The sequence below is a fragment of the Hydractinia symbiolongicarpus genome, chromosome 9 (assembly GCF_029227915.1).
Source record: "Hydractinia symbiolongicarpus strain clone_291-10 chromosome 9, HSymV2.1, whole genome shotgun sequence".
Classification (NCBI taxonomy): Eukaryota; Metazoa; Cnidaria; class Hydrozoa; order Anthoathecata; family Hydractiniidae; genus Hydractinia; species Hydractinia symbiolongicarpus.
Window position 1 is genome coordinate 23,665,400 of NC_079883.1, and position 14,343 is coordinate 23,679,742.

Sequence of the window (14,343 nt, forward strand, 5' to 3'; positions counted from 1 at the left end):
TATTTTTTTAATACAAAAAATCAACCTCGTCCCCAGGCCCATTTTTCTCTTTTTGACGATCTCGGACGGCGAGAAGAAATGAAATCATTTCTTCGCGCCGTCTCGGATATCAAAAAAGCGAAAAATTGCCCTGGGAACGAGGTTGAAGGTAACCTAATTCATTATTTTTCTAAAACAGCACTTTTCATGACAACCTAGTCCTCAGGATTTTTAGCGGACCAACTGTTTTTTCCCGGCTGTTTAAGGGTTAAATTTCATAATTAAACAAGTCCGCGGAATTCAACGGGACGGTTCCCGTTGAATTCCGCGCAACATCTTCATTATGATTCATTTAGTGACGCTTAGGAGAAGAGAGGAGAGGGGGAACTCATAACATTTATAACATCACTTAGTTGAGTGCGTGATATTAACGAGAGGGGTGCTTAATATAAGACAGGAACAAAAAAAGTAAAAGAAAAAACTGTTGCGACTTTTTGATCCGAAAGGTTCCGTTGCAGCAGGAAGAGTCAAAAATCGCGAGAAAATCACGATTTTTTCAGCCCCCAGGGGGCTTCCTCGTCTGGGAAACCAGGGCACGTACACAATCCTGTTTTCTAATGCGTCCGCATATATTTTTGCACAATGGCGGCTGTCGCATGTGCAAAAAACGCAAAAAACAGTCTTTTTCTGAGATTTATAATTAAAAATCCTTGTAGTGAATGCACTGCTTATAACGGTATAATAAGAAGAAATCTTACAAGCATTTGCAGCAGAAATGTGAACAAATTACGTTTTTTTCAAAATCGTTTTCTCAACAAAAGAGTTCAAGTAGTGAATTATTATGTAAAAAAGAAGGAAAAGTCAACTGGGCCCTCATCAGCTGTGTGGGCTGCTTTAGGTGGTGTGACATGTGGGTTATTGATAAGTGCTATTGCATATTTAGGTAATCCAATTATTTTTATAGCTAGCTAGTTAGATTAGTTCTGTTTATTTTTACGTTGGGTCATTAGATTGCCCCCCCCCCCCCCCCCCCCGGCAGGTAAAAATTAACCCCTGGATTGGTGTACAGTACAGTCCAGATGTAAGCGTACGCGTACGCTCAAGTTTCACACCTTTTTCTTGGAGGCGGTAGTTGTTTGTCTTTTGTTCTTATTAATTATCTTGCGAGTCTTGTAAGTCATTAACTTGCGCTTAATAAACAAAAGATTATTGAAGTAAAAATAGCTTATTATAACTGCGCGTAACTATTGTTAAATAGTGTTAACATAACTATTCCCAATGCATAATTGCAAATGTTTTCAACTCTATCAATGTGACACGACGAGCCATTGTTTAATAGTTTTTTAAATAAAAGTTCTGCGTGGAAACTAAATAAACTAGCAAGAAGGCATTGTGGGTTGCGCGGGTTAAATAAAGCTTTTAAGCAATAGAAATTATTATATTTTAACAAAGATTGAAACTTTAATTTTGATAGAAAAGCTGTTTTAGATCGTGTTTTAGAAGTTTAAGACTGAACAAGAAGCCCTGGGGGCTCTAAGAATTTCCGCACGCTACCAAAATATTTGATGAAAACCTGCTAATTCGTTGTGTTATTGTGCCAAACATTCGAAGGGGCTTGGTGCATGAACCTCTGAAGATAAAGCCCATCAGTGACATTATATCTTACAACAAACGCAAACAAAACGAAACATGTCATAATAAACTCACATTTTAAAAGAAATTGCTAACAAAAAATACAGCCTATCATTCATGGTTGAAAGTCTTGCGATTGAGACGTTTATGGTCTTAAACGGCATTAGTTGACAAAAAATCAAAATTTTGATGTAACCATCATTTTCAGCATACTTTTTTTATTAACTGTGTCAATTTTTGTCGAAAATAAAGCAGTTTTAATTTTTGGATAAATTTTGGCCTGAAATGACATTTATATAGGTGACAAAAAATCAAACTTTTGTACCATCATCATTTTCAGCATACTTTATTTGTTAACCGTGCTAGATTTAGCCGAAAATGAAGTGGTTTTAATTTTTGGACCAATTTTGGTCTAAAATGGCATTTAGGTGACAAAAATCAAAATTTTGATGTCACCATTATGTTCAGCATACTTTTTTTGTTAACTTTGCCAATTTTTGTTGGAAATGAAGTAGTTTTAATTTTTGGACCAATTTTGGCCTAAAATGGCATTTAGGTGACAAAAATCAAAATTTTGATGTCACCATTATGTCAGCATACTTTTTTTGTTAACTTTGCCAATTTTTGTTGAAAATGAAGTAGTTTTAATTTTTGGACCAATTTTGGCCTAAAATGACATTTAAGGTGGCAAAAAACCGAAATTTTGATGTCACCATCATGTTCACCATACTTTTTTTGTTAATTGTGCCAAAATTTGTCAAAAATAAAGTAGCTTTAATTTTTGGACCAATTTTGGCCTAAAATGACATTTAGGTAACAAGAAATCAAAATTTTGGTGTCACCATCATGTTCAGCATACTTTATTTGTTAACTGTTCCAAATTTTGTTGAAAATAAAGTAGTTCTAATTTTTGGACCAATTTTGGCCTAAAATGACATTTAGGTGACAAAACTCAAAATTATTATGCCACCATTATGTTCAGCATACTTTTTTTGTTAACTGTGCCAAATTTTGTCGAAAACAAATACCAATTTTGACCTGAAGCGTCAATACTAGACTTCCCAGTAGTTAAGGAGCTTGGGTACGAAGTTTACATCTGTGACGGACCAACGTGAAATCCCAGGGTCGATTTTTTCTCAAAAAATGCTCCGAAAGAAAAAAACGACGGTTTTAAAGAATTTCCTACGCCTTCGGGCGCGGAAATTCAAAAACGATGATAGAGATGTTTTTTTAGATCGCTTTTTAAAAGTTTAAAATCGAAATGCGGCGATGGAAATGTTTTTTTAGATCGGCTTTTCAAAATTTAAGAACGAAAAGCGGCGATAGAAATGTTTTTTTAGATCTCATTTTAGAAGTTTAAAAACGAAAAATGGCGATAGAAATGTTTTTTAGATTGCCTTTTCAAAATTTAAGAAGGAAAAGCGGCGATAGAAATGTTTTTTTAGATCGCATTTTAAAAGTTTAAAAAAATATGTTCCACGATAAAGAAATACTACTAAAAGTTTTAAAAGTAGCATTAGTTTTTTTTAAATATTTAGATCATTGGATTTGTTGTTTTTAAAAAGAGCTTGTGTTTTTTAAATAAATCGAGATTAAAATCGCGTTACTATAATTAGTTTCGTTGTTAAAAAAAATAAAAATTCAATGGCCTTCGCGTTTAATTTATTCTCGCGCAGAGTATTGTTTTTAAACAATGTTTCTTGCTATGCTTTTGTTTTTAACAGGAAGCAATTATTTTCGCGCAATTTGAAAGGAACTCGCTATCCTATTGTTTTTTTTAATGAAAGCAATTATTTTTGCAAGTTGAGCGTACGCGTACGCTTACATCTGGACTGAACTGTAGCTGTTCTACATGGCCCATTTGTCATATATACTCCAACATCTCTCGTAAACAATGCCATATTAGTTTTCAAAGCCATGAATCACATTGCTCCTGATTACATACGCTCAAAATTTATTTTGGCAAAAAACTGCCACAATAACCAAAAGAGGGTGCCGATAAGTCGCCCGGAACCGCCCGTACCTTCCCAAACTCGCCCGGAACATTCCCGAAATGCAATTCCTTGTAACAAACCATGGGGACGATAGTTGGATAAAGGCGCTTGAAGATAAATGAGTTAATAAAGTTTATATATAAGTTATTTATCAAGTAAATCTTATTTTAAACTATCAAAAAAAGTTCTTTTAAGAACTTCACTACCACATAGTAAGTTTATTTGAATTTTTATAGTTTTTTTAATCATTAGTGTCTGTTTTTCTTTTCTTTTTCGGGCATTGTTCGAGTCTCTTCCGGGTTTTTATTTTCCGGGCAAATACCTGATTTTTTTTTAAAAACGCCGAACTTGCCCGAAAATGGCCGCACTTTTTACGGTGTATGCAGCTTATCGGCACCCTTGTATCACCAAACAAGACGAGCTTCAAAAAACAGTTTCACACTTCCCTTGATCAACACGGAATTTGGCAAAAAAGCCTTCCCGTTTGAGTTGCAAAAGTGTGGAATAATCTTCCAGACCAAGTCACCTGAAATAGAAGTCTGCTTTCGTTTAAGACGTCTATCTCTATTGTAAACAACAAAAGTATAATGCAAAAGCTGATCTGGCAAACTTATACAACTGAGCACATAATTGTAGAATGATCTCCCTACAATTTAAAAGTAACTTTACCCAGGTAGGAAACCCCATATTCACGCTAAAAGTGATTTTTCTGTTTAATGTATTTTTGGCAATAAAAAACCTTCTTTCAAAAGAAGCTCACCAAACCACTTACCCTCCAATTAAAATTAATAGCTTTATCAAAATTTAAGCAAACTCTTTTCCACAGAAACCACAGTAGTTATTGTCTCTGATTTTATTCTTACCAAGCTAGACCAACAAAACTTTGTTGCTGCTGTGTTCATTGATCTTAAAAAACCTTTTGACGCTGTTGATCATAAAATTTTGTTAAAAAAAACTATGGAGTTGTGGCATCAGAGTTTCTGCGTTTGAATGGTTGGAGTCCTACTTAATGGGCTGAATGCAGATCTGAGGCAAGCTTATTTCCTAACAATGGTTTAAAGAAGGAATCAGGCCTTGCCATGAGTCGCGAGCAATTGCTTGCGCCCGCGTAGTGCTCGCGTAAATGCTTGTTACCATTCTATTGCTCGGTAAATGTTAACATTTTGAGATGACTGTAAATGTTTTTCTCAAGAATTGATTGGTCTTTTAAGTGAAACTGAAAAGATATTTGGTGTGATTATTTTCCGCCTGAGAGACTAAATGTAAAGTTAGCGAAAAATATGGCAAGCAAAATTGCTCGCGTAAACACTTTGATGCGAGAAATTAATTGCTTGTGAGGTTATTTGCTTATGGCAAGGCCTGAGGAATCCACAACATGGCAAAGCTATTAAAAAACTGACTGGGATAAAAACATTTTATTAACAAAAACAACAATTTAAATACTGACAAAACTGATTTAAAAAAATGAAAAAGGTATAAATGCAATAAAGAAGACAATACAGTATATATATAATAAATTAAAAGAGCTTTATTCTTCTTTCTTTTTTTCAACTTAGCGCGCCAACCCGAGCATTTTGGATACGTCTGACCTCAACGACAGCTTAGCGCAAATAATTTATATATATCTACAGTATCAAGTACTAATTATCCCTAACTTTTTAAAATTAGTTAGTAATCTAAAAAAGAGACCATGATTAATTCATTCAGAAAATTAAATAAAGATTACAAATAGTTTCCACAAAAGTTCAAGTTTTTTATGCACACATGGCTATTCTAACCATTCTAATATTTATTGTGTTATATGTGAGTTGTTTATAGCATGCTCAGAATAAACAAATATTTACCAGAATCATCAACGATTAAATAAAAAAGTTGTGACAACAAAATTTCGTGCCATGTATTTGGAACATGAGTGCTCCTCAACAACAAAGGTAGTTGTTAATTCAGAGAACTATTTTTTAAGATTCTTTTTCTCTGAAAGGGTGCAATATTTAGGCTTATGATCATTTTATAACTTTACAACAGCATGTATATGATCATTTTTTGACAATTTTTTGTATTTTTTTCGTGTCATGGAGCACTCAAAAAGAAATTGAACGAAAAACCTTATTTACAACAGTTAAAATTGCATGTGTGAAAAGTGCTAAAAACAAAGCTAACCTCAAAACATATTCCTGTCAGCAGCCAGGATGGAGGGGTGAATTTCCAAATGAAGACTGGTCCCAACACAAACTTTTAACACCTACTAACTTGGGAGTAAACATTGACAGTTTTTGCATGGCAGAAAACGAAAGATGCCATTAAAGGTGATGCTTAAGACTATTTTTAAGGTGTTCAAAAAGCCCTGTGTATTGATTTGATTTTACTATTTTATTGTATATATTTATAACTTTGTTTTTTTAGGACGTGCAGAAGCTGATGTAAGTTTTTCCTTATATGTTAATTTTTCTGCATCATCTTTTTAAAAATAATACGCTGATATACGTGTTTGTCTATAGTGACCTAAATGGATACTGTAAATATTCTAAGCAAGTGAGAAATTAGACCAATGGATTGACATTAATAGCATTTCTAAACTTAAGAAGCCATTATATGCACTTTTAAGTTTGAGATTAAATAACCTGAAAATGAATGGAAATTAACCAGTCGATTCACAGGAAGTTATACAGCGTATTACTGATTTATTCCACATCCTCTACAGGGGATTTCCTGATTGTGCAGAAAAAGTGCTCACATTATTAATATTTAATTATTTTTAACTTTCATGGAAAAGTTGAAAGGAAAATTAGTTCAAGTTTCTAATCACTGCTTTTATGAAACCTAGTTAAAACATATTATAACAAGTCCAATTATTTAAAAATTTTGTACAAATTTTCGGTGGCTTCTGCACACCATGATGACGTAAAATTATATTTTCTAGAAGTTCATAGTTTTATGAAAAAATAAGGCTGTTCCCAGAGGAAAATAGAACTCAATGGAACTATTACATCACTACCTTCAGAATTATTCTAGCGTATAATTTCTTATTGTTAACGGTTTATATTTTCTGCATTTACATCAACTATAGTTAAACAAAGCTAAAAATCAATAAAAACAACCATTTTTGATTTATTTTGTTAAAACGAATTGTAGCTTATTGGAAATTATTGTAAGCAAATACAGATTTCAGATTACTAAAATGATAACAAACTACCGTTGTAAGTTGGTATTGGAGAAACGAACTAAGAAAAAATAAAATTTCAAAATGATTCATTAGTAAAAATAATAGGTTTTTGTACCTTGTTTAACAGGGTAGTTCAGTTATCAACACTCGAAAACTAATAATTTACATACCCCCACACTAGACTGTTACCCTTCTGTGCTTTACTAGTCTCAATAGTAAAAACAGCAACAAAAAGGAGCCCATTTTAAAGTTTTACCAGCTTAAAAGCCATAGAACACAAGTGACACCAACTTTTGTGTGCATGAGTAACTCGGGATCACATTGGACCACAATTTGGAATTCCCAAACACTAAGTCATTGCACCAATTTGGAACAGACTAATTGATGACATCATGATAAAAATTTAAACCACAAAATCTCTTCTGCTGTTCAAACACAATTTTTTGATCACAGCTTCAAGCTCTACACAATAGGTTAACAAATCTCTGTAAAAATGAATTTGTATATGGATGAGTATATATCTCTGTAACTATTCGATTTCCTAATCAAGTTGATTTTTCCACTTATTTCTAGGATATTTATAATAATTCATATCTATGATAATTTTTATAGAGCTTGAACAGCTATGAGTTAAAAGCAGATTTAAAATCAGTTTTGCAAAGTTTTTATTAGAACACTTTTCTGGTTATAATATTCTTGTAAACTTTAAGATTGAAGCAAGTGAAGTTGGGGACGTTTTTTAAGGCTTTGGAAAGAAACTGGTGTTGCCTTTTTTGATTATAAACAAAAGAGATTAATTATGACTACAACTATGTTACAGTAATTGAGGTAAAAATGTTTCATTTTTTGCTGTAAACTAAATATGTCCTTTTTTTCAGGGCGATGATATATATCAAAATGGTAGGTAACATGTCATGTTAAATTCCCATAAATTCTGTTCTTTTGCAATTAATTATTACATTATGCCTAACTATAAATACAGATTCTTAAACACCTTAAATAAGATGTTCATTTTATTTCAAGAAAATTTTATCTTGGCACATGTTTACAGATTTCGAGACCGCTTACATGAATACAGAGAGGTTAGTTCAATTTTTTTGACTGAAATTCCTAATAAATGCATTTGAAAAAATTGCTTCTAAAAACAGGGCTGGTGAAACTGTGAGGGTATGGGTTTCACTTTTTCAGAAAAATTTTTTGCATTATAGCAAGCAGTTAAAGGTTACCTCTGGCGAATAATCAAGTTAAGCCTATATGAAAGATCTTCGAAAGTTTTTTAGAAATCGTTTTAATTTTTTGAAAAATCTTTATCCGTTCTCAAGATATTTGTACTAAAAGTTGTGCTAATTATGCAAAATTATGACGTCATGAGTTAGCATTGAGCATAATTATAATAACTAAATAATGAAATTTATGTAAATTCAATTCAAGACGTATTAAAGTGAACTGTCAGTAAACATTTTTAACCCTATATGACTTGTCAAAAATTTATATTAACCCCCTTGCAGAGCATGCCCATGACATCATGCATAATTAGTGAATCTTCTTAGTCCAAATTCTAAAGAAGCAATCCAGAACTTTAAGAAAAATGTTCAAATTCCTAGACAACATTTCAAGCTCTTTCATATGTAATTAGGAGGTCTTAATTTTAAATATTTCCACCATCTTCCACCATTTTTTGGTCCTCATCAATCACTGTTGCATATCATATTGTATAGCAAAATATATTAGGGTTATTGTACAACTTTAAACTGAAGTATAATGCTGTATTTTATAATTTCATTGAAAAAATAACAAATTCCACACTGATTGTAGAAAACAATAAATATAATTATTACCTAAAGCACCTTTGAGGAAGATATTTTTGCGTGACCAAGTTAATGTGTGTATTTTTGCAGAACTAATTTTTGTGATTTTAAGCCCTATTTGCATAATTGAGTTATCATCATAAAATTATATAGTGTATTTGACATTTGCATTTGGTGCAAACACTTTCTTGTTATAAATTTTCTATAAAAATATTTAAAATGCAAAATTGAAAAGATATCTCTTACAAAAAACGTTCTAGTCACAAACATTAACTTTGCGGTTAGGAGATAAGTTGTTTTTGATTGCAAAAAGTGAATCTTCTGCAAGAATTTCTTTCCACAAGATTTTCTTTCCTTGGGGTAAAACAGTTTCTATGATTATCATGTGTATAAAAGCAGTAATGATTTTTAACCAGTTCAAGTTTTTTACACCCAAAACTTTTTGAAGTAACTTGAGTTTTTTTACCTGAATGTATCAATAAGGTCAGGTGTGAACATTTGGCTAAAAATAACTTAAAAAATCAGGGAAAAATGCCACGAGTTTTAGTTAAAAAATGTTAAGAAAATGGAAGGAGTGTCAGGACAATAAGGAATTTTTTAATACTGACTGTACACCCATTAAATTAAATACCTGGTCCTTAAATACACATTGTCTTTCATAGTCATTTGTGGAGCCTTCGTCAGATGTATTGCTTCCTGATCCTCTGCCAGAACCATACATTCAACCAAAGTACACATTAGTGTTAGAACTTACAGATGTTCTTGTTCATCCAGAATATGACGTAAGTGATAACGTATTTGTAAATGCTAGCCAAGGAGAGTGGGATGTATTCCTGTTTTGAAAAAATAATGCACACAAACTGTAACTGTGTTTAGGTCTCTCTATTTCCCTGAACACACAGGCATTTGTATCACAAAATATATATATGTAATTTATATTGCACTCTACTGTACATGAAATACTGTTGCGGTTCACAGAAAAAAAAGGTAGTGTTACTGGGTTGACAAAGACTGGTCCGGGAATGTCTTGGAATTTAAAGGTATCCTAGAAGTTCTGGAATTTTATAGTGTTTGCCCCTGCCCCCTTAGATTTTTGTATTGCAAACTTCTCACTGCTTTACATGTCATATATCACAAATTGTTTTGTTTCAAGGTTTCCAAGCTTTCTAAAAATCTTAAAAAATAAAATCCTGGAAAAATCTGCAAAATCCTAAAATTTCCTTATGTTTTTGTGAAAACTCTTAAAAAGCTATAACATCTGTTTGTCAACTCCAATTTTTATAAAGGATTTTCTTCTGTGGAATGTAAGTCCAAAATACATTCTGCTTCAGCGTATGACGAAATAAAATCAAAACCAATTTGTCTTCTTTAATGTCTTGTGGTTCTAAGTTACATTTTCGCCAATTTAAATTTTCCTATAATCTCGTAAATTCTTCTATGTCTTTTCTTACAATATTAGTTGCAAAATGAGTAAAAACCCTTTTTGTTTGTTTACCTGTTTTTACAATCGCTGACGAAATATATTGAGACAAGTTGTCAAATTTCAAAGTTTGTTACTGCAAATAATTATATAGCCGATTTATAGACTAAATTTCGGCAATTTAAACTTGTTAAAGTTCACTTGTCAATGCTTACAGCGGATTTGGGGTCTAAGGTTCTTTAGTTAAAGTCTAATTCTCCGAATGTGCTAATTGTTGATGTTGTCATTTTAAACCCTACTTACCTAACCTATTGTCTGCTCATTCAGTACCTGTTCAGCTTCTTCCATAACGTTTATGTGTATGATTCATTTGAAATGTTTTGCGTCTTAGAGATCGAGTGGCTGGAGATTTCGTAAAAGACCTGGTGTGTCGCAGTTTTTGAAAGCTTTGACGTTACCAATGTATGAAATTGTAATATACACCCACGAAAATGGTTTTGTAAGTGTTAAGAAAACCACTATATAAACAGATTGCATATCTTTGAATCTTTAGTTTTTAACTGTTTGATTAAAGGAACAGCTACACAGGTTTTTTACGAACTGTATAGATTGTGTTAGCACTTTACTTCCGTTCAGGAAAACGTTGAAATTCTAGTGAAATCTCACAAGGGTGATAATGTTGTTTTCATAAATAAGTCAAGGCTGTTGAGTTACTTTTAACAAATTCGCCTAGGTTTGTGTAGGTAGATATTCCACCTGCACAAAATATTATTTATATTAAAATATGGGAAAGGAATTAAAAAATGGATCTTTTCACTTGTGTTTGAAACTCACTTATCATTAAAATAGTTGAAGAATATCAGATTAAAACTTTTTTCTCCCAGAGTTCTGCACCTGTTATTGAAGGATTGGATCCAGAAGGATTTATTATGTACAAGTTGTTTCGAGACGCCACCAAATATATGAATGGTACACATGTTAAGGTAATACAAATGATTGCTTATTCTTTTACACCCCCACAATTTGTATTTTACATTTTATGTTATTATTTCCACAGCATTTTTGTCTTTTTGTTGAACACAAGGTATTTTTATTATAAAGTCTTAGCTATTAAAGCTGAAAGAATGTATTTATCATCCAGTGATGATTTGTTTCTGTAATTTGTTATGAGCTCTACCAAGCTTTTTTTTATGTTTCATTTTCTATTTAGTAGGCTTTGAAATCGTTTGAAGATTTCTCAGACTTCCCTAGGCGATAAACGGAAATTCCCAGAAAGTTCAATTCGCAAAAAAGAATCTTCTCGAAATTACTAAACTTAGTCGCTAAAATTAAATTTACGAAACTTAAAAATTGCTAGAAAAAGTACTAGATTTGCGAATATATTTTTTCACAAAATGCATTAAAATATTCGCTAATGATCTCCACATAGCGATTCGCGAAAATTAATCTTCGCGAAATTCATAATTTTGTACCTAGCGAAAATAGGTCTTTGCGAAAATTATTTAACCTAAGGTAGGTTCACCTTTATGCAGGAAAGGCAAACTTTCTGCACAGGATGAAATTAAACACAGGCTGTTTAATTTCATCTTTTTTGGCATTTCATTTCAGTTAAAATCCTCGTGGTAATAGTGATTGCCTATCTTATCTCACTTTCCATTATAAATGCTTTTGAACATGCTTTATCTTAACGCTTATTTTTTCTTAAATAGTCTTTTGATCACGTTCTCAATCCTTTCTCCAATCAAATATATTCACAACGAGTCTCCTTCTTTTAATGAACTGACTGATGATTCGTTTGTATCACAGCTTCAATTGTTGCATTAAGTATAAAATGCATTTATTTGAAAGTCTATTCACGATAATAAATGGCAAAGTAAGGTCAGGCTAAAGATTTGAAAATATCTCAAGAAAGTTTTATTGTATGTAGCAGTATGCATAAAAATATGTTTTCCAATATTATTGTTTAAAAGGTACTACGATAGTTGTACTTCCGTCATTCTTTATTTACGTTATCCATATATGTGTCTTCTTTTTGATAAGTTTCAATAAACATCTTCTCTTACAGAAACCAGAAATCTTAAAGATATTTGAAAGGAGATTGTTCACTTCTACGTGTGGTAATTTTCTCCTTAGGATCTTTCCAAACTTAACCGCGACATAACAAAAGTGATTTTGGTCGATTGTGATGCGAAAACTAGTATTTTACAGCCAAGAAATTCATTGGTACTAAAGAAATGGGAAGGAGATCCGAAGGATACTTCTTTACTGGAATTAATTCCATTTTTTCATGGTAAATGATTTAATATATTAACTTTTATCTAATTTAATGTAGAAAATTGTGGGAGGAAGAACATTTGGTGGTTTTAATTATTAGTATTCCATAGAACGCTGATGCATGAATTTCCCCAGATATTTTCTTTTTTTTACGATTTCAAGTAACTTGTTAGGAAATGTCTGTTTTATTGACATTTTACCACGGAATAGAAAGTTTTAATTTTACGTAAACATAAATTTAATTTTCCAATGTACTTTTGTTTTATTCCGCCCGAATATTTGGTGAGGTTTTTTTAATTACGTTAAGTCATTTTTTTATTAAAGGGGATGAAAATTGCGGGGGTTGAGCTTATTGAATTGTTTCGTAGCCGCTTTAAAGACCACTCAACGATGCAAAGTCGCTATTTCGATTAACCATTTAGCTAGCCACGCTTCTTTTGTATCGTTGTACAACACGGAATGAGAATTTTCTTGTTTTCTTTTTCTTCAGCCATCTCAGTTTCGAATGTTGATGATGTAAGACCTGTGCTAGATTTCTATCGCGGTGAAGAGGACGTGGTTGCAGCCTTTCGTCGCAATCAAGATATCCTACGTCAACAACAAGAAGAAATGTTAGCTCAACAACAACAACAAAAGACTGGCAGTAGTTTTTTTGGAAGAGGGATATTTGGACGGGTGTGTGAAGTTAGTGTTTTTGAAGGAGGCTCATCATTTATAATATTAATTCTGGTCTGTCTATTGGTCATGTAGGGAGTGAAGGTCAGGGAGTGGGGGTCAGGGAGTATAGGTCAGGTTTTCACGAAATACACTTGACTCGCGTCAGCTCTTAATACGCATGCTTTAATACGTTTCGCCGTTCGTATACACACGCTCGCATATATAACCAGTTCATGTTGTAGATGTCATGAGAAAAACTTTAAACGTGCACTGAAGTAAGTATATGAGCGTAAAACTTTATTCACGGGAATTATTTCAAGAAAAAGGGTTAAGTTTAAAAATTTTACATTAGACATTACAAGCTTTAAGATATTTTCCTTTTGCAAGCATTTCCCATTTACCGAAATTCTAAACCTTCACGGGCCTTGACGCGGAATATCTGTAATGTGTTTGCCCGCCCATTGATTTTATTCAGTTCAATATGTTTTTCATTTGTAGAGGTGAATTGCTGACTTAGCAACTTTAAAGAATTCATAGGTTTGTGTCAAATGCTGTGATTTAGACGGTCTGACACGTGGAAGAAGAAAAAACAAAGAATAAACAGAACAGTGGAGTGGAGTTTTATGGACAATTCAGAAAAGCAAAGGAATTTATACAAATGAAGTCATTAAAAGTTTTGTTCCGTTATATTTTTCTGGGTTTTTTTATAACTATGTATTTTTTTCTTTGTAAACACGTCTTATGCAGGTGCTGCGAAGTTTGATAAAGTGTGCCTTCCTCAAAAAACTTCCTTGCCAACCACTTTACAGAGTTAACATAAGGGTAACGCTGTAAGAACCTTTTTTAAAAATCATTCTCTGCTATCCAATTTTAATCGCGTCCGAAAATTGACGAAAATGAACGAATAAACTTAAAGTAGTTAACATTTTCTATTTTTACTTAGATTAAGAATTTTATGTAGAAATTCTAGTTGTATTTTATATTCATCAATGTTTGCAACAGCGATAATATCCAGAGTTGGTTTGCACAATATAGCAAACTATTTGAAATTGTCATGAGCATTATTCTCATTCATCCGCGGACGCGAGTGATGTTTTATTTTATATTCTTTGAAAATTTTATGCAGTGGACTGCGTCTTGTAATAACAGCAAAAAAAGTGGGTTTTTCTTTTTACCAACCAAACACTTTTTTAGCTATTTTCTTTTTTTGACTATTTTGTATTTCGAAATAACGTTTCAAGTGAGCGCAGCAGAGGAAAAAGAGAACCAAAAAGAAAGAATGATGCAGAGGTGACGGACCAAAGCAGAAAAAATTAAAAAAAATTGAAAAAAACATACACTGAAATTGACTGTGAATTTCTATCTAAAGTTTGAAAATGCAAACTTTTGTAGTCGAAATTGGATCTGGAGCTTTAG

At 32.4% G+C, this 14,343-nt stretch overlaps 1 protein-coding gene across 1 annotated transcript; it reads left to right on the plus strand.

The window, feature by feature from the left end:
- Positions 1-408: 408 nt before the first annotated feature.
- LOC130656161 (mitochondrial import inner membrane translocase subunit TIM50-like) lies at positions 409-13,980 on the plus strand. Its single transcript, XM_057458988.1, has 10 exons — positions 409-922; positions 6,009-6,025; positions 7,647-7,668; positions 7,792-7,850; positions 9,239-9,358; positions 10,388-10,495; positions 10,881-10,979; positions 12,130-12,286; positions 12,761-12,945; positions 13,426-13,980. Exons 1-10 carry the CDS (start codon positions 622-624, stop codon positions 13,429-13,431), a joined length of 1,074 nt encoding a protein of 357 aa, XP_057314971.1. The 5' UTR covers positions 409-621; the 3' UTR covers positions 13,432-13,980.
- Positions 13,981-14,343: the final 363 nt, after the last annotated feature.

What these genes read in the sequence shown, in the direction of transcription:
- LOC130656161 (XM_057458988.1), top strand. Translation starts at nt 622, where the DNA reads ATGGCGGCTGTCGCATGTGCAAAAAACGCAAAAAACAGTCTTTTTCTG. An exon ending in GCTTACATGAATACAGAGAG is followed by an intron (nt 7,851 to 9,238) that starts GTTAGTTCAATT and finishes TGTCTTTCATAG; the next exon opens with TCATTTGTGGAGCCTTCGTC. An exon ending in TGAATGGTACACATGTTAAG is followed by an intron (nt 10,980 to 12,129) that starts GTAATACAAATG and finishes TTTTCTCCTTAG; the next exon opens with GATCTTTCCAAACTTAACCG.